Source organism: Pongo pygmaeus, chromosome 10 (assembly GCF_028885625.2).
Source record: "Pongo pygmaeus isolate AG05252 chromosome 10, NHGRI_mPonPyg2-v2.0_pri, whole genome shotgun sequence".
In the NCBI taxonomy this organism is placed as follows: Eukaryota; Metazoa; Chordata; class Mammalia; order Primates; family Hominidae; genus Pongo; species Pongo pygmaeus.
Window position 1 is genome coordinate 110,940,288 of NC_072383.2, and position 18,977 is coordinate 110,959,264.

Genomic DNA, 18,977 nt, shown 5'->3' on the forward strand with positions numbered 1-18,977 from the left:
AGCGAGGATTGATTATGTCAACAGAGAATCAATTGGAGTGCTTTACTTAGAAAGCTGTCAGGCTATAAAATATAACTTATTATCTATAGCCCGGATAGATGAAAATCATTTTTAGATGGTTTAGATTAGAAGAGTGAGTAAAGTGAAACCTAATCTATCTGATATTTGTTTTGAATGCTTGTGCTTCTAAAAAGTTTTATTTTTTTTTTAAGCTTCAAGCCCCCCCCAAGTATATTCTTCATTAAGGACATAAATTCAAGAAGATAAATTTCCACTGGTAAGAAACCTAAAGACAGCAATAATTAGAAAATTAGCAACTTTGTGAGTGTAACATTTTCACCAAGATGTTTTTAATAGACATACGCTTATTAACATGGCAATAGGCATTAGTTTTTAATGGAATAAAAACTTTTTTTTTTTTTTGAGACTGAGTCTTGCTCTGTCGCCCAGGCTGGAGTGCAATGGCATGATCTCAGCCCACTGCAACTTCTGCCTCCCGGGCTGAAGTGATTCTCCTGCCTCAGCCTCCCGAGTAGCTGAGACTACGGGAGCCCGTCATCATGCCTGGCTAATTTTTGTATTTTTAGTAGAGATGGGGTTTCACCATTTTGGCCAGGCTGGTCTTGAACTCCTGACCTCAGGTGATCCACCCACCTCAGCCTCCCAAAATGCTGGGATTATAGGCGTAAGCCACTGCCCCTGGCCAAAACTTTATAGACACCTTGAATGTTCGCTTACTTTTGAAAAGTTTCTTAGTTTATAACTTAGTGAATTTTTAATGTAGCAACATCACGTTAAAGAATCCACATAAAAGTACGATGATTGCTTGAGCCCAGGAGTTTGAGACCAGCCTGGACAACATAACAAGACCTCATGTCTTAAAAAAAAAAAGTACAATGAGACCACATGTTTAGAATACAGATACCAGTTTCTACCAAATTCTAGTATATGTGCTGCCAAAGCATGCACATTTCTAACAAATTCTAAATATGTCCTTGCCTTCTGAGGTCTTTTTTTGATATTATACATATTTTCAACAAGCATTCTTTTAGTATTTCCATTGTTTAGGGTAAGATTTCATTTTCTCCCAAGGGACAAACCCAGATCAGGCCTTCAGCTTGTCATGAAAATGTTAATTTAGGTAACAACAAAAATAAAAACAAAAAAACTGTCCTCTAGAAAGTATCTTCTACAGTTGGAATTATCCACTTACCCAAATCATAAAAATTATTAACAATTTTGCCACTTATCTTTGATACAAAAGAAGCCTGTGAAAATAAAATACTGTCCTTAAATTCTAATATGGACTAATAAGTATTTAATTTGGTAGTCTCATAATAAATTAACTATAAATATTTTCTCTTCCTAGCATTTCCAACTATAAAAATAGAGCATAAAATTACACTGAATTCATTAAATGCATATTAATTCAGATGCAGTTTTCTACATATGGCATCTTTTTCTAGCTTTATCTTTTACTGCAGTTCATAGTTTGTTATAAATCCAAATATTTGGTATGTAATCTGTAAACTCTATGGAATAATGGTTCTTAATGTTTTTGGGGGTCATAGATGACTGAAAATCTGATGAAAGTTATGACAGATACATATAAAATGATATCTAAAACTTTCAGGGAGTATGTTTAATAACATACTCCCTTAAAGGTGTATCCTGTTTAAGAACTCCTACTTTAAAAGTGCAGAACAGCCAGGCGCGGCTGTAATCCCAGCACTTTGGGAGGCCGAGGTGGGTGGATCACAAGGTCAGGAGATCGAGACCATCCTGGCTAACACAGTGAAACCCCATCTCTACTAAAAATACAAAAAATTAGCTGGGCATGGTAGCGGGCATCTGTAGTCCCAGCTACTCGGGAGGCTGAGGCAGGAGAATGGCGTGAACCTGGGAGGCGGAGCTTGCAGTGAGCTGAGATCATGCCACTGCACTCCAGCCTGGGCGACAGAGCAAGACTCCATCTCAAAAAAAAAAAACAAAAAACAACCAAAAAAACATGCAGAACAATGTATATAGTATACTACCTTTTATTAAGAAAAGGCAGAAATTATGAACATATAAATTTATCTTTAATTATATTTGCATAAATAAACACTGGAAGGATAAATGAAAAATAATAAATATAGTTACCTGTGGTGGGGTAGGGTGGGGTCAGAATATAAAATTTACCAACATGGTGAGAATAAGACTTCTCTGCACATACCTTTTTACATTGTTTTGACTTTCAAATTCTGTACGTGTATTATCTATTTTAAAACATTAAATTAAAAAACTAAATAAATTTTTAGAATTTGATAAATTCTAAAAAACAAAATATCTACTGTAGAAGGCTTTTCTGTTATTTGCTTGGTCAAGACTGTATTTAGGGAAGATGATGCTAAGTATCAGGTTTTCACATTCACAAAACATACACGAAATATGAAATCAACTAATTTATATGAATGGTGATGATGATAAGGTGTTTACAGTTTAACATGGGGCTATTTTGCATTCTTACAGGTTCATACGAATTTATGTCCACAGCCTATAACATGTATTGGCTTGGAATAAAAAGCTGGACAATGACTGGAAGACCAAATAAAGTCAACTATGCAAAGGAAAGGGCTTTGTACAGCACGGACGAAGTGCTCAATAAGACGCAGCTGAACGGAGCTACACAAGGAAACAGATCTGGGAAGCACAGAGTAACATACCTGCTTGATCCTCTTTCAGTGTGTTGGAGATGGTGGAACCAGTCAGGGCAGCAAGCGTTGCTGACGGGGAGGCTCTATACCGAGAAAGTCTACTTAGAAGCATCTCATTAATGCTTTTTGCAGATTCGCCCTCTTTCCTCATTAGAATTATACGTTCCTGAAGCGGGTTGGCTACAAATACACCATTTTCAACCTGATATAGAAAAAAAGGAGGTCCTAAAATGATATCTGTTTCCATTTAGTTAGCAAATTTCTACTGAGGATATTATTGTGAGTAAATTAAAAATATTTCAAAAACTGCTCCTGAGTAGATGTATACCTTAAAACTTAAATGTGCTATAGAAACTACTACAAACAAAAGAGACTACGCTAAGTTTGAGATCTTTCACTTTTCATAATAGCTATAATGTTTAATAGGTCTATGAAAAGTTGTTGATTAAAATTCCTTACACTGGATTCCACAGGCAGCGCTTACTAATTACATGCCTCTGACAGGTTGAAGTCAAATGAGAGGAAAACAAATCAATCAGTCTTTGATTTACTGTTAAGGACAACCACAAGGATAATGTCTTCTCGAAATATCTTCAGTGGCTAAAATCCAAACTCTTTATTAACAGCAGTTAACATTAGCACCAGCTGCTCAGGCCCTGGCAGAGCAAGGCTGGACAAAGCCAGACTTTGCTAAAAATACACATCAACTTCAGCTGGATCTTTGCTGGTGCTCTGCAGTTCTTTCATTCATCACTTGGTTATTCCCCAGAAAAATCTTTGGAGTGGTGACTCCAAAATTCCTTCACCAATTTTGAGTTTGACTTTCAGCAGACCACCTGGTTTTCTTCTTTCTTCTTTTTTTTTTCTTTTTCCACCTGGCTTTCTGTATTGCTAAAAAGATCCAGACCACTTACTATAAGCTTCTCCTACTCACGTCTCTTCCAACTTAAGAATCTTGGGACCCAGCCTCATTTACTATATTTCCTTTGTCTTAATTCAGAGGAAGAAGGATTTCACCTCATACTATTGAAGATGAACCCTTCCACTTCTGCCTCAAGTCCTGTGCTCCCCTCTGCCTCTTCATCATTAGTGTCTCCCTCTCTATTGACTTCCTTCTCCTTGTTTTCAAATATTCACAGGTCTTAAACAAAACCTTGGTGGTCCATTAAAATATCATCCCTTTTGTCAAATCTCTCATGGCCCCTTTCTAGATCCAAGAACTGGGTCCCCACCAGCAAAGACAGGCAGGACTGGCCTGCAGCTGTGGGGTGTGGAGATAAGAAGGAATGGGAGTGCAAAGTGGCAAATCTTCAGAAGCAAAGGGAAAGCAAAAGAGGAGTCCACAGGGAAAGGTTGGTAACACAGAAGGGGCAAGAGAAAGTGAGTAAACTCAGGAGCATAGCCAGGAAAGATTCCCAAAAGTGGGTGTACGTAGTGGGGGAGTCTTTTATGACATATTCACAAATGATAAAGAAAAAGATTTGTTACAGAGTCCAAAAATGCTGTTTCTATTTCCCCATCCCCTGCTTTTTAACCCTTTGCAGTTGGTAGTCTCTGAATTCAGCACCCTCTAATGAGTCGGCAATCTCAATGGTCCACCAGTGACCTAAAACCAAAACCACTGACCTTTTCCTTGACTCCCTTGCAGGTCGCGCCATCACTGCCATCCTTCTTGGGATTCTGATTCCTTAGTGTTGGTGGCAGAACACAAGCCTGGTTTGTTTCTTTTAGTTTCTTTTTTTTTTTTTTTTTTTTTTGGGACAGGGTCTTGCTCTGTCACTCAGGCTAGAGTGTAGTGGCGTGATCACAGCTCACTGAACCCTCAATCTCCCCACGCTCAGATGATCCTCCCACCCCAGCCTCTTGAGTAGCTGGGACCACAGGAATGCGCCACCACATCTGGCTAATTTTTGTATTAATATTTTTTGTAGCGACAGGGTTTTGCCATGTTGCCCAGGCTGGTCTTGAACTCCTGGGCTCAAGCAATCTGCCTGCCTCAGCCTCTCAAAGTGCTGGAATTACAGGCGTGAGCCACCATGCCCAGCCTGGTTTGTTTCTTTTTAACATGAACACTTACCTCTGTGTAAAGTGCTCACTGTGCTGGTGAGTGAAGCCAGCACAGTCCCTGCCCTCCTTCCTGTCTCTCTCTTTGTTGGTCAACATCTTCATTTGCTTAAATGGGACCTTTCCCAAGATTAGACCTACCCCTGGTGTCCAAGACCTCCACCTGGAATGCTCTATCCCTAGACCTTCCAGAGACTGGCTCTTTCCTATCATTCAGGTCTCAGTTAAACGTTACCCACTCAAAGAGGTCTGCCCTGGTTGCCAATCTAGAAAAGAATCCTCCCCAGCACCCCAAGCCAGAGCACATCATGCTGTTTCATTATCTACACAGCACGTACTACTCTCTGAAATTATTTTACTCATGAAGTCATTTATTGTTTGCCCTTCTACCTTAACACGCCCCGATGAATGCCAACTCCCTGAGAACAGGGATCTGCCTGCCTTGTTTGCCATAACATCCCCAGCACTTAGGAGGCATTCAATGAATACTCGATTGCCTGCTGAATAAACAGATCAGGGCCCTCCCCCAAATCCAACTCCGCTTCTCTACAGCGACTCCCACATTTCTATTTACAGACCCATCCTTGCTACTAAGATCTAGTTCCACTTTTCTAACTGCCCCTCACCCTCCCCACCGACATTTCTACTTGAACAGCCTCCTGTCACCTAAAATTCAACACATCCACCTCTTACTTCGTTGTCTTACCCGAACTCTCCTACTAGATTAACTTTTAGCAAGCATAGCTCTATGTACGTCGCACAATTCTAAATATACTCCTTCAAAAGCATCCAAGATAAAAATCAATCACTTTAAGCTTGGCATTCAAAAGCATTACCCAATCTGGCCCTATGAGAAAATCAATAGATACCTTAAAAACAAACAAAACACTATATTATTGTATTTGAGTACTTTGAAAATACTGCAAGGAAAAACTGATAAAGCACCTGTGTGATACAAGTAGGGCTGAAGTTTGCTGCAAAATGGTAAATCTGCTGGAAATCCCTACTTTAGCAAAGATGCTCTTCAGGGTAAGAAGCTGCTGATTTAGAAAGAGAGGAAGAGCTGGGAGGAGTGAGAAGCAGCCCAGGCTTCCTTCCTGGCAACCACTCTGGTCCAAGTCAACATCATCTCAAGAGAGATTATTAGACCAGCCTCTCAACCTGTCTTCCCACTTCCACAGGCACCCCAATGGTTTACTCTCTGCATAGCCAGTGATCATTTAAAAATGTAAATAAAGCCAGGCACAGTGGCTCACACCTGTAATCCCAGCACTTTGAGAGGCCAAGAAGGGAAGATCACTTGCGCCCAGGAGTTCGAGACCAGCCTGGGCAACATAGTTTGAGACCAACCTGTCTCAAACACACACACACACATACACACAAAAAAAATTATCCAAGGGCAGTGGCACACGCCTGTAGTCCCTGCTACAAGGGAGACTGAGGCGGGAGGACTGAAAGAGCCCAGGAAGGGAAGGCTGCAGTGAACCATGATTCCACACTGCACTCCAGCCTGGGCAACAGAGGGAGATCCTGTCCCACCCCGCCCCACCAAAAAAAAAAGGTAAAACCATGTCTTCCCTCATTTAAAACCCTGCAGTGGTTTTCCAACACACATGATAAAATCCAAATTACTGACAGGGCCTCACAAGGGCCAATGTCTGCTGACCTCCTCAGCATCATCTGCCTCAATTCAACCCTCTCTCACTACATTTTTAGCCACACTCGCCTTCTGTCACACCTCCAAAATACCATGCTTCCTCCTAATGCTGGGCCTTGCTACTTGCTATTCCCTCTTGTGCTACCCATCCATTGCAGTTTGCCTGGAAGTGCAGGTTTTAGCACCGAAAGTTCCATGTCATGAGCAATCCCTCAGTCTCAAGCAAACTGGGATAGTTGGTCACCCTGTCTGTCAGGATGGATGGCTTCTTATCATTCAGATCTCAGCTCAAATGTCTTTCCTTAGAAAGGCCTTATGTGCCCCGTGAGCTAAAGGAGCTCCCCATCTCCACCCTGTGCACTCCCTCTCACATTATCCTGTTTAATTTTCTCCCCAGCATTTATCACTAGCTGAAATTATTTTGTTCTTGTTGTTTACTTCCGTATTGTCTCACTTCCCATACTCTAATATAAGCTCCACGAAAACAAAAGCTTATTTACTGGGCTACCCAGATACGGCAATATAGTATAGGCTCTCAATTAATACAGAATGAAGGAAGGGTAGCTTAGTCTTCTGGATCATAACTGGAAGGAAACAATAAACCCTTAGGGAGAAGAGGGGAAGATGCTTAGTGTGTCCATTACTACATTGACAATATCTTTAGGAAGTAACATAAGGAGAGAAAAATAGCAATAAAATTGTCACTAATAAAAATTTAAAACTGCAGTTTATATAGAGCACATGGGGGCAGAAGACCTCTCAGAACAAAACAGAAGTGAGGATATTTTTTCAAAAGAGGCTTGAAAAGGTAAAAAAGAGTTATAGGCTGGGTGCAGTGGCTCCTAGCTGGATTACGCCTGTAATCCCAGTAGGTAGAGGCAGAGGCAGGAGAACAGCTTGAGCCCAGGAATTAGAGACCATTGTGAGACCCCATTCTCTAAAAAAAGAAAAAAAGAGTTATAGAAGATTCTCAAGCAGGAATGTGTCCAGAGTAGAAGTAGCCAAATCAGGCAGAAAGATTACATGCCTCAGCTATTTTGTAGTCTTAAAGACCAGAATTGTGTTCTAGAGTTTCAGAAGGCCTATTGCTCCATGTGGGTAGACTGTCACATTGGTGGCCCCTAATGAATGATGCATCCTTGTATTCATGCCCTTGTATAGTCCCCGTCCAAGTCTGGACTTGGTCATATGACTTTTTTTTTTTTCCACATTAGAAAGCAAGTTGCTGGCCAGGTACGGTGGCTCATGCCTGTAATCCCAGCACTTTGGGAGGCTGAAGCAGGTGGATCACTTGAGGCCAGGAGTTCGAGACCAGCCTGGCCAACGTGGTGAAACCCCATCTCTACTAAAAATACAAAATTAGCTAGCTGTGGTGGTGTGCACCTGTAATTCCAGTTACTGAGGCAGGAGAACCGCTTGAACCCAGGAGGCAGAGGTTGCAGTGAGCGGAGATCCCACCTCTGCACTCCAGCCTAGGTGACAGAGCAAGACTCTGTCTCAAAAAAAAAAAAAAAAAGATGCAGCAGGGGGCGGTGGCTCATGCCTGTAATCCCAGCACTTTGGGAGGTTCAGGCAAGCGGATTGCTTGAGCCTAAGAGTTTCAAGATCAGCCTGGGCAACATGGCAAAACTCAGTCTATAAAAAAAATATAAAAATTAGCCAGGCATGGTGGCAGGAGCCTGTAGTCCCAGCTACTCAGGAGGCTGAGGTGGGAGGAATGCTTGAGCCCAGAGTGGGGAGTTTGCAGTGAGTGGAGATAGTAGCACCACTACACTCCAGCCTGGGCCATAGAGCAACACAATGTCTCAAAAAAAGAAAGCATGATGCAAGCAGAGACTTGATATCCACTTGTCCTCTTGAAAAGCTCCTTCCTGAAAACCAGCTTCCGTGATGTCGAGCTTCAGCATACATTACTGAATAATGGGTGCCAAGCGGAGATAGGCCCTAGAGGATGACAGGCCATCTTCAGTGGCACAGCCCAAGCTAAGCTCCCAGTTGAATGAAGCTGCAGATGTGACTTCAGCTTCACCATGCAGAGCAGAAGAACCACCCAGCTGAGCCCCATCAACCTATACATCATTGTTACCTCAAGTTACTTAGCTTGGGGATTGTTCATTGAGTAAAAGTAAATAACTGAAATACCTTAAAAGTCAGAGAAATTCTGTGATCCAAATGTTAGAGGTCATTTTATATTAATAATAGTTTGTTAGTTAAGCAGGATAATCTCAACATTCCATTTTGTTACATCATATTCCTAAATATATCTCTTCTCTTCTCTTCTCTTCTTTTTCTTTTCTTTTTGAGACAGGGTTTTGGTGTGTCACCCAAGCTGGAGTGTAGTGGCACGATCATGGCTCACTGCAGCCTCAACCTTCAGGGCTCAAGTGATCCTCCCACCTCATGCTACTTACTAGCTGAGACTACAGGTGTGAACCACCACACCCGGCTAATTAAAAAAATTTTTTTTTTGTAGAAATGGGGTCTCACTATGTTGCCCAGGCTGGCCTAAATATATTTCTATAGTCTGCCTTTTATAACAATTAGTTATCTAATTCCATGCTTAGTTAACAAGGTATTATTTTGAGAGGTAAACATGACTAGTTAGATTCTGCTCTCTGATCTTAGTCGTTTCAATCCATTAGTTTTCCCCGAGTCTTAGGTACCAAGAGATCTATTTGGCATAATAGATCGAACTGAGCTGATTGTTTTATGAAAAATGACATACTGGAGGAATACAGATGGTGTCCCAAGAATTTTTTTAATGTTTAGGTTTTTTTTTTTCTAATGATAAAACTAATACATGGTTACTCTTGGAAATCTGGGGGGAAGAAATAAAACTATAAATAAGAAAAGCTACTTCTTTGTTTGTTTGTTTGTTTGTTTTTTGAGACAGAGTCTCGCTCTGTCGGCCAGGCTGGAGTGCAATGGCACGATCTCAGCTCACTGCAACCTCTATCTCCCGGGCTCAAGCAATTATCCTACCTCAACCTCCTGAGTATCTGGGATTACAGGTGTGTGCCACCATGCCCAGCTAATTTTTGTATTTTTAGTAGAAACAGGGTTTCACCATGTTGGCCAGGCTGGTCTCCAACTCCTGACCTCAGGTAATCCTCCCACTTCAGCCTCCCAAAGTGCTGGGATTACAGGCATGAGCCACCACACCTAGCCTATTCTTTCTTTTTAAAGGGATAATCGGTTAATGTTTTACATTCTAGCATTTAAAGAAATCAGGCCAGGCATAGTGGCTCATGTCTTTAATCCCAGCACTTTGAGAGGCTGAGGCTGGTGGATTGCTTGAGCTCAGGAGTTTGAGACCAACCTGGGCAACATGGTGAAACCTCATCTATTCAAAATATACCAAAATTAGCCCAGCAAGGTGGTGTGTGCCTGTGGTCCCAGCTACTTGGGAAGCTAGGTGAGAGGATCACTTGAGCCTGGGAGGTTGAGGCTGCAGTAAGCTGTGATCATACCACTGCACTCCAGCCTGAGTGATAGAGTGAGAGCTAGTCTCAAAAAAAATCATCAATCAATCAATCAATCATAGGCTCTAGAAAATAATTTTTTAAATTAGCTGGGCATGGTGGCAGGCGCCTGTGGTCCCGGCTGTGAGGGAGGCAGAGGTGAGAAGATCACTTGAGCCTGCAAGGTTCTAGGCTGCAGTGAACTGTGATCACACCATTCCACTCCAGCCTGGGCAAAAGAGCAACACCCTGTCTCAAAAAATAATAATAATAAATAAAATATAATAAAGAAATCAGGCCGGATGCAGTGGCTCACGCCTCTAATCACAACACTTTGGGAGGTCGAGGAGGGCAGATCACCCGAGGTCGGAAGTTTGAGACCAGCCTGACCAACATGGAGAAACCCTGTCTCTACTAAAAATACAAAAATTAGCTGGGCATGGTGGTATATGCCTGTAGTCCCAGCTACTCTGGAGGCTGAGGCAGGGGAATCACTTGAACCTGGGAGGAGGAGGTTGTGGTGAGCTGAGATCGCACCATTGCACTCCAGCCTGAGCAACAAGAGCGAAACTCCGTCTCAAAAAAAACAAACAAACAACAACAAAAAAACAAATCACAGATAGTTTTGGATGCTGCATGATACCACTGGGATCAATAAAAGGATTTGTCACCAATTTTTAAAAGAATATATCCCAATTCTGCTCACTTTTTTACCACCTCCATCATTACTTCACCCTCAGTCCAACACATTATTATCTTTCACCTGGTCTGTGGCAATAGCTTCCTACTAATCCCATTCTTGCCCCTTTCTCGCAAGGTGCATTCTTTTAAAAAATGTTTCATTACAAAATTTTTCTTAATACTAAAATATACACAAAAAGAACTTAGTAATATCCGCTTACTATCACTCTAGATACAAGTTATCAAGATTTTGACATATTTGCTTCATCTCTCCCAGCCATTATGTCATTTCACCCCCACATATTTCAGTGTATATCACTATAAAATATAGATATTTTCTTTAATAACTACAATGTAATCTGACTTATTATTAGCAATAATTCTTGACATCATCTAATATTGAGTCCATAATTCAATTTCCCCAATTTTCTCAAAAATACTTTTTACAGGCCAGGTGCAGTGGCTCAAGTCTATAATCCTAGCACTTTGGGAGGCTGAGGTAGGAGGGTCACTTGAGCCCAGGAGTTCAAGGCCAACCTGGGCAACATAGTGAGACCCCATCTTTAAAAAAAAAGAAAAAAGAGCCAGGCGTGGTGGCTTACACCTGCAATCCCAGCACTTTGGGAGGCCAAGGTGGGCGGATCATGAGGTCAGGAGATCGAGACCATCCTGGCTAACACGGTGAAACCCCGTCTCTACTAAAAATACAAAAAATTGTGCTCGCTTCAGCAGCACATATACTAAAATTGGAACGATACAGAGAAGATTAGCATGGGAATAAATGAGATGAAGGCTGCAATTAGTTCATTTATTTGGGACCTTAGGTTTCTTTGGCACTTGTTTCCATTTAGAATCATTCGGCTGACTGATCTGGGAGCACCTTCCTGCATTTGGATTATCCAACTGCTGAATGCTTCCCTTTTCAATACCATTTGCAATTTAATCGTTTCTAGCCAGAGCTTTGACAATAACATATATAAAATGAATATTCAGGATTTTTGTCAAAATCATATTAAACGCTTCATTCAAGTGTCAAAAAAAAAAAAAATACAAAAAATGAGCCAGGCGTGGTGGCGGGCACCTGTAGTCCCAGCTACTCGGGAGGCTGAAGCAGGAGAATGGTGTGAACCAGGGAGGCGGAGCTTGCAGTGAGCCGAGATTGCGCCACTGCACTCCAGCCTGGGTGACAGAGTGAGACTCCATCTCACAAAAAAAAAAGAAAAAGAAAAAAGAGAAAAAATACTTTTTACAGTTGACAGTTGGTTTGTTTGATTCACAAACCAAACAAGACGCAACCCACACATTATATACATTTGCTTTGTCTCTTTAAGTCTCTTCTGGCTTTATTCTTTACCCCAAACCTACAATGAACCTTTAAAACAAAATCCCATCACTTTCCTGCTCAACAATTTCCAGGAGTCTCCCATCTCACCTAGAATAAAATCCCAATACCTTGCAAGGCCCTTTAAGATATGGCCCTGGCTACCTCTCCAACTTCATCTCCCATTACTCACTCTCATCACTCCACTTGAGACACACAGACTTCTTGTTGTTCTTCCTCAACATGCCAACCTCATGCCTATCTCAGGGGCCTCTGCACATGCCATTTCCTGTCTGTAATGCTCTTCTGCCAGATCTTTACATGTCTCATTCCTTTATTTTATTCAGGTGTCAATGCAAATACCACCTCCTCAGAGAGGCTCCCCTGATCATTACCTAGAATAGTCCCACACCAAACACACACTAAATCATTTCTCTATTGCTTTACTTCATCTTCCTTTATAATACTTACCGATGCTTGAAACTGTGCTTCTGTCTCCTCCACTAGAATGTAAGCTCCATGAGGACAGAGATCTCACTGTCTTTTCTATACTGTATCACCAGCTCCTAGAATACTACCTGACATGTAGAAGGCCCTTTGTAATGTAGGAGATGAACGAATATGTGAAGACATAGCTATCTAAACTTGAGGCTACTGCATGAAGTGCCCAGGACTTACATCCATAAGGCTGGATGAGAAGCTTCCATCTGTATACAGTGGATTAGGATCACAAGCATGCCACAAAATAAAAATGCCGGGAAAAAAATCTTTCGGCCAGGTGCGGTGGCTCATGCCTGTAATCCCAGCACTTTGGGAGACTGAGGTGGGCAGATCACAAGGTCAGGAGTTTGAGACAAGCCTGGCCAACATAGTGAAACCCTGTCTCTACTAAAAATACAAAAATTTAGCCAAGGGTCGTGGCAGGCACCTGTAATCTCAGCTACTAGGGAGGCTGAGGCAGGAGAATTGCTTGAACCCAGGAGGCGGAGGTTGCAGTGAGCCGAGATCACACCATTGCACTCCAGCCCGGGCAACAGTGTGAGACTCCATGTAAAAAATAAAAAAGTAAAAAAATATTTCATGAGGGATGTTATTGAGGGGATTCAAATATCGAATGAGGGCCAGATGCAGTGGCTCACGCCTATAATCTCAGCAGTTTGGGAGGCCGAGGAGGGTGGATCACTTGAGGTCAGGAGTTGAGACCAGCCTGACCAACACGGTGAAACCCCGTCTCTACTAAAAATACAAAAATTAGCTGGGTGTGGTGGTGGTGCCTGTAATCCCAGCTACTCAGGAGGCTGAGGCAGGAGAATCGCTTGAACCTGGGAAGCGGAGGTTGCGGTGAGCCGAGATCGCACCATTGCACTCCAGCCTGGGCAACAGAGCAAGACTCCGTCTCAAAAAAAAAAAAAAATTAGCTGGGCATGGTGGTGGTGGCTTGCGCCTGTAATCTCAGCCACTCAGGAGGCTGAGGCAGGAGGATTTATTGAACCCGAGAGACAGAGGTTGCAGTGAGCCGAGATCGTGCCACTGTACTCCAGCCTGGGCGACAGAACAAGATTCCATCTCAAAATCAATCAATCAATCAATCTTGCTTTAAAGTAGAATTTTACTTCAATAATAGAGCAAGGTACAGAAGAATGTGTATAATAAATCACCATTTGTGTACAAAACAGAAAAGTTAAAACAACATAAACACATGCATTTGTTTGTATGTGCTCAGTCCGTGGAAGGATACAGAAGAAAATGCTAACCTCACTTGCCTCTGAGGAGGGAAACTGAGCTAGGAAGCAGGGTAGGTGACAGACTTTTGTACCTTCTGAGTTGCATAACTATGTGAATATCAGGTTAAAAATATTTTAAATTAAAACAACATAGCTATTAATAAGCTTGAAGAGAAAGTTATCAGTACTTAGTTTTCTTTCTTTTTTTGTTGGGGGGGAGGCAGGGTCTCACTCTGTCACTCAGGCTGGGGTGCGGTGGCGCAATCATAGCTCACTACAGCCTTGACCTTCTGGGCTCAAGCAATCCCCCTGCCTCAGCCCCCTAAGTAGCTGGGACTACAGTCGTGCACCACCACACCTGGCTAATTTTTTTTATTTTTTGGAGAGATGAGGTCTCACTTTGTTGCTCAGACTGGTCTTCTTTTTTCTTTTCTTATACAGGCCATGCTAATCTTTTCTGTATCATTCCAATTTTGATGTCTGTGCTGCTGAAGTGAGCACTTATCAATACTCCTAAGTATCGGAGTGAAATCATAATTCCCAGCAAATCTAATTCCTTCCAGTAATTATTATTAGCCACATCTATGTGACAAGTACCTATATTATTTAGAAAGCAAGATTAATCATAACTCAGTAGAGAATTTCAGGGCTAGAACTCTATAAATCATTTCATCTAAAGCATTATTTCATAAAGTTTTTTGCCTGGTTTGGCCCAGCAAATCATAGGAGGTCTATGGCTAAGCCCTATCATTTGTGAATTTAGAAACAGGTACTTTTTAAAATCTATTCAATAACTTAAATTTTATTTTATTTTATTTATTTATTTATTATTACTTAAATTTTAAAAAATGAAATTAAAATATTTCCATGTCCCCACAGTCCATTCCATCACCCCCCTCTGATTTCTCTCCTGTTTTCACATCAAACCCCTGGAGAGAAAGATCTATTCTTTTCCATCTTATCCTCCCTACCTTACCCTCAACCAACTCCATCTGGCTGCCACTCCTATTATTCCTCAAAATAGCTCTTGTTAGTGCTGCAACGGCCTCCATATTATACATTCAAAAGGCCTCTTTCAGTCTGACCTTGACTTCTCTGGCAGAATTCAGTGCTGTTAAACAAGTTCTCCTTTTTATTAAAAAATTCCTTTTTTAAAAGTTTTTCTAAAAAGCCCATTGTTAAACTTTAAAAACATATGAAAAGATCAATGGTGGAAAGTAAGTTTTGCCCCATAAGTCTTGCCCCAACCAGTTGCCTTCCCCGGGGAAACCAATGCTTCCAGTCTCTTGTGATGTTTAATTAATTCATTCATTCATTCATTTAGCAAATATTTAATAAGCATCTACTGTGTGCCGCGTACTATTCTAGCACCGGAGGGCGCGGTGGCTCATATCCACAACCACAGCACTTTGGGAAGCCAAGGCAGGCCGGACTACTTGAGTCCAGGAGTTCGAGGCTAGCCGGGGCAACATAGCGAAATCCCGTCTTAAAAAAAAAAAAAAAAAAAAAAAAAAAAGAGAGAGAGAGAAACAAAAATCCCTTCCCTGCTGGAGCTGACATTCTAAGCAGGGGAGACAGCCAATAAATAAGCAAATAAATGAGCAGTAAGAAGAAAACTAAAGCAGGGCAAAGAGGATAGGGAGGAACAGGATTTTATTTTATACAAAAATTTTATATAGAATGGTCTTTTGTTTTATATAAAATATTTCATATAGAAAAGTCTTTCTGGTAAGGTGATTTTTTTTTTTTTTTTTTTTTAAGAGATAGGGTCTTACTCTGTCACCAGGCTGGAATGCAGTGGTGCAATCCTAGCTCACTACAGCCTTGGACTCCTGGACTGAAGTGATCCTTCTACCTCAGCAACTGGCTAATGTTAATTTTTTTTTTTTTTAGTAGAGACAGGGCCTCACTTTGTTGCCCAGGCTCATCTTGAACTCCTGGCTTCAAGTGATCCTCCTGCTTCAACCTCCCAAAGTGCTGGGATTACAGGCATGAGCCACTGTACCTGGCCCTTTTTTTCTTTTTTTGAGACAGGGTCTGTCTCACTCTGCTGCCCAGGCTGCAGTGCAGTGGTGTGATTGTACTTCTCTGCAGCCTTAAACTCCTGGGCTCAAGCAATCCTCCCACCTTAGCCCTCCAAATAGCTGGGACTATGGACATGCACCACTAAATTAAAAAAAAAAAACAACACACACATATATACATACGTATACATATATATATGTAGTGATGTGGTCTCACTCTGTTGCCCAGGCTGGTCTCAAATCCTTGGCTTCAAGCTATCCTCCCACCTTGGCCTCCCAAAGTGCTGGGATTACAGGTGTGAGCCACTGTGCCTGGCCTGATAAGGTGATATTTGAGCAGAGACATTTAAAAAGTGAGAGAAGCAGCCACTTGGTTATCTACAGTCCAATATTCCAGCACAAGGGACAGAGGGGGAACATACTTGGTGTGTGTGAGTAACATGAAGGAAGCACGGCTAAGTGGCATGAACAAGAAGGTATGGTAGGTGCAGAGGGTGTAGGTGCAGCAGGTGGTAGGTGCACAGGGTGCAGGTGCAGTGGATGTAGGTACAGACAGTGGTAGGTGCAGAGTGTGTAGGTGCAGTGGATGTAGGTGCAGATGGTGTAAGTGCAGAGGGTGTAGGTGCAGTGGATGTAGGTACAGAGGGTGTAGGTGCAGTGGATGTAGGTGCAGTGGATGTGGGTGCAGAGGGTGTAGGTGCAGTGGATGTGGGTGCAGAGGGTATAGGTGCAGCAAGTGGTAAGTACAGAAGGTGTAGGTGGAGTGGATGTGGGTGCAGAGGGTGTAGATGCAGTGGATGTAGGTGCAGATGGTGTAGATGCGGAGGATGTAGGTGCAGAAGGTGTAGGTGCGGTGGATATAGGTGCAGAGGGTGTAGGTGCAGTGGATGTAGGTACATTGGATGTAGGTGCAAAGTGTGTAAGTACAGTGGATGTAGGTGCAGATGGTGTAGGTGCAGAGGATGTAGGTGCATTTGATGTAGGTGCAAAGGGTGTGAGTACAGTGGATGTAGGTGCAGAGGGTGTAGATGAAGCAAGTGGTAACTACAGAGGATGTAGGTGCAGTGGATCTAGGTGTAGATGGTGTAGGTGCAGAGGGTATAGGTGCAGTGGATGTAGGTGCAGATGGTGTAGGTGCAGATGGTGTAGGTGCAGATGGTGTAGGTGCAGAGGGTGTAGGTGCAGTGGATGTAGGTGCAGAAGGTGTAGATGCAGTGGATATAGGTGTAGATGGTGTAGGTGTATGGATGTAGGTGCAGAGGGTGTAGGTGCAGTGGATGTAGATGCAGAAGGTGTAGGTACAGAGGGTGTAGGTGCAGTGAATGTAGGTGCAGAGGGTGTAGATGCAGTGGATGTAGGAGCGCAGGATGTAAGTGCAGCAAGTGGTAAGTGCAGAAGGTGTAGGTGCAGTGAATGTAGGTGCAGAGGGTGTAGGTGCAGTGGATGTAGGTGCAGAGGGTGTAAATGCAGCAAGTGGTAAGTGCAGAAGCTATAAGTTCAGTGGATGTAGGTGCAGAGGGTATAGGTGCAACAGGTGGTAGGTGCAGTGGATGGCAGTACAGAGGGTGTAGGTGCAGTGGGGGCCCAATCATTCAGCACCTCTATAGAAGTAATGGGATGGGATACATTTTGAAGATAGAGCAGACAGTATTTGCTGACTAGATATGGAATTTGGCAGGGGTAGGGGGAGAAGGCAGAGTCCAGAGTGACATCAAAGGTCTCTGGCCAGCACTGGAAAGACACAGATGCCATTATCTGAAATGGTAAAGATTTTGGAAGGAGCAAATCTGAGCTAACCTCAGGAGTTTAGCTGGGGGCATATTTAGCTTGAGGTGACCATCAGATTTCCAACTGGAGAAGTCTAATATTCTGTGCACATACAAGCAAACAGCCACATCAATATGCACCTAGAGTTTTGGTAACAGGTTTTGGCTGAGAAGAAAATTTGAGCATCATCAACATATACAGGTGTTTGAGGCCACAAAACAAAAGGAGATAAACTAAGAAGTTAAGACAGTTGACAGAAGCAGACACAGCAGAGAGAAGAGGTCCTACAGATAAGACTCAGAAGGAACAATCAGCAAGTAGAAGTATCATGGAGTGTCCACAGCCAAAGTGATCAACCATGTCAAATAATAGTGGACCACTGAATTCAGCAATGTGGGAGCCACTGGTGAACTTCGGAAGAACTGTTTGGTGGCATGATGAGGATACATCAAGAGCGATGGGTTCAAGAGAAAATGGAAGGAGAGGAGGCAAAGACAATGAAAATAAATGCTTTCAAGAGTTTCACTATAATGGGGAGCCAAAAAAATAGAGTGCCTTGAGGTGGGCACGAATCAGGAGAGTTGGTTTTGTTTTTTCAAGATGGGATATACTCTAACGTATCTGTATGCTGTGGCGGACAATCAACTGAGAGAGGAAAAGTTGTTAACACAGAAGAAAGACAATTGCAGAAAAATTCTGTCCCCTAGCCCCTTTTATTACACAGCAGGTAGTGAATACACACAGTGTTCTGAGCCTAGCTTTCTGTACTAAACATGGAAATTAATCTACTTCATTCTAGGTAGATCTGTCTCGCACTTTTTTTAATTTTTAAAAAATTATATTAATTTTTTTTCTTTTTTTGTAGAGATGGGGTCTCACTATGTTGCATGTTGCCCAGGCTGGTCTCAAAATTCCAGACTCAAGCGATCCTCCTGCCTCAAGCCTCCCAAAGTGCTTGGATTGGCCAGGCGTGGTAGGTTACTCCTGTAATCCCAGCACTTTGGGAGGTCAAGCCGGGTGGATCACCTGAGGTCAGGAGATCAAGACCAGCCTGGCCAACATGGTGAAACTCTGTCTCTACTAAAAATACAAAAATTAGCCAGTGTGGTGGCGGGCGCCTGTAATCTCAGCTACTCAGGAGGCTGAGGCGGGAGAATCACTTGAACCTGGGAGGTGTAGGTTGCAGTCAGCCGAGATCACACCACTGCACTCCAGCCTGGGTGACAGAGTGAGACTCCATCTCAAAAAAAAAAAAAACAAAGTGCTGGGGTTACAGGCATGAGCTACCATGCCCGGCTGCCGTATATATTTCACAGTGTTCCATTCTGTGAAAGTACCATAGGCAGTAAGCCAGATATCTATGTTTAGCTTCCCAAGTTAGCGTTTAAGGAAAGTTACTAAATTAGTAGCTGAGTGACACTTAAAAAGTTTTTCAATGATGAAAAATTTCAAACATATGCAAAAAAGAGAATAGTACAATGAGCCTACATGTACCCATGATTCAGATTCAACTATTGCCACACCTGTTTAACCTATCCTCCTATTTTTTCTTTTCTGCTCAACTATTTTAAGGTGAATCCCA

General features: G+C 42.4%; 1 protein-coding gene and 1 pseudogene across 7 annotated transcripts in view; one reads left to right on the forward strand and one right to left on the reverse strand.

Annotated features, from left to right (window-relative positions):
* HECTD4 (HECT domain E3 ubiquitin protein ligase 4) overlaps positions 1 to 18,977 on the reverse strand; it is a 225,839-nt gene that overhangs the window by 123,414 nt on the left and 83,448 nt on the right. For all 7 annotated transcript variants that reach the window (XM_054442179.2, XM_054442180.2, XM_063647112.1 and 4 more), the window contains exon 8: positions 2,706 to 2,898. In XM_054442179.2, the coding sequence (XP_054298154.1) occupies positions 2,706 to 2,898 (193 nt within the window). The remainder of the gene's footprint in view (positions 1 to 2,705; positions 2,899 to 18,977) is intronic.
* On the forward strand, positions 11,276 to 11,373 carry LOC129011026 (U6 spliceosomal RNA; annotated as a pseudogene).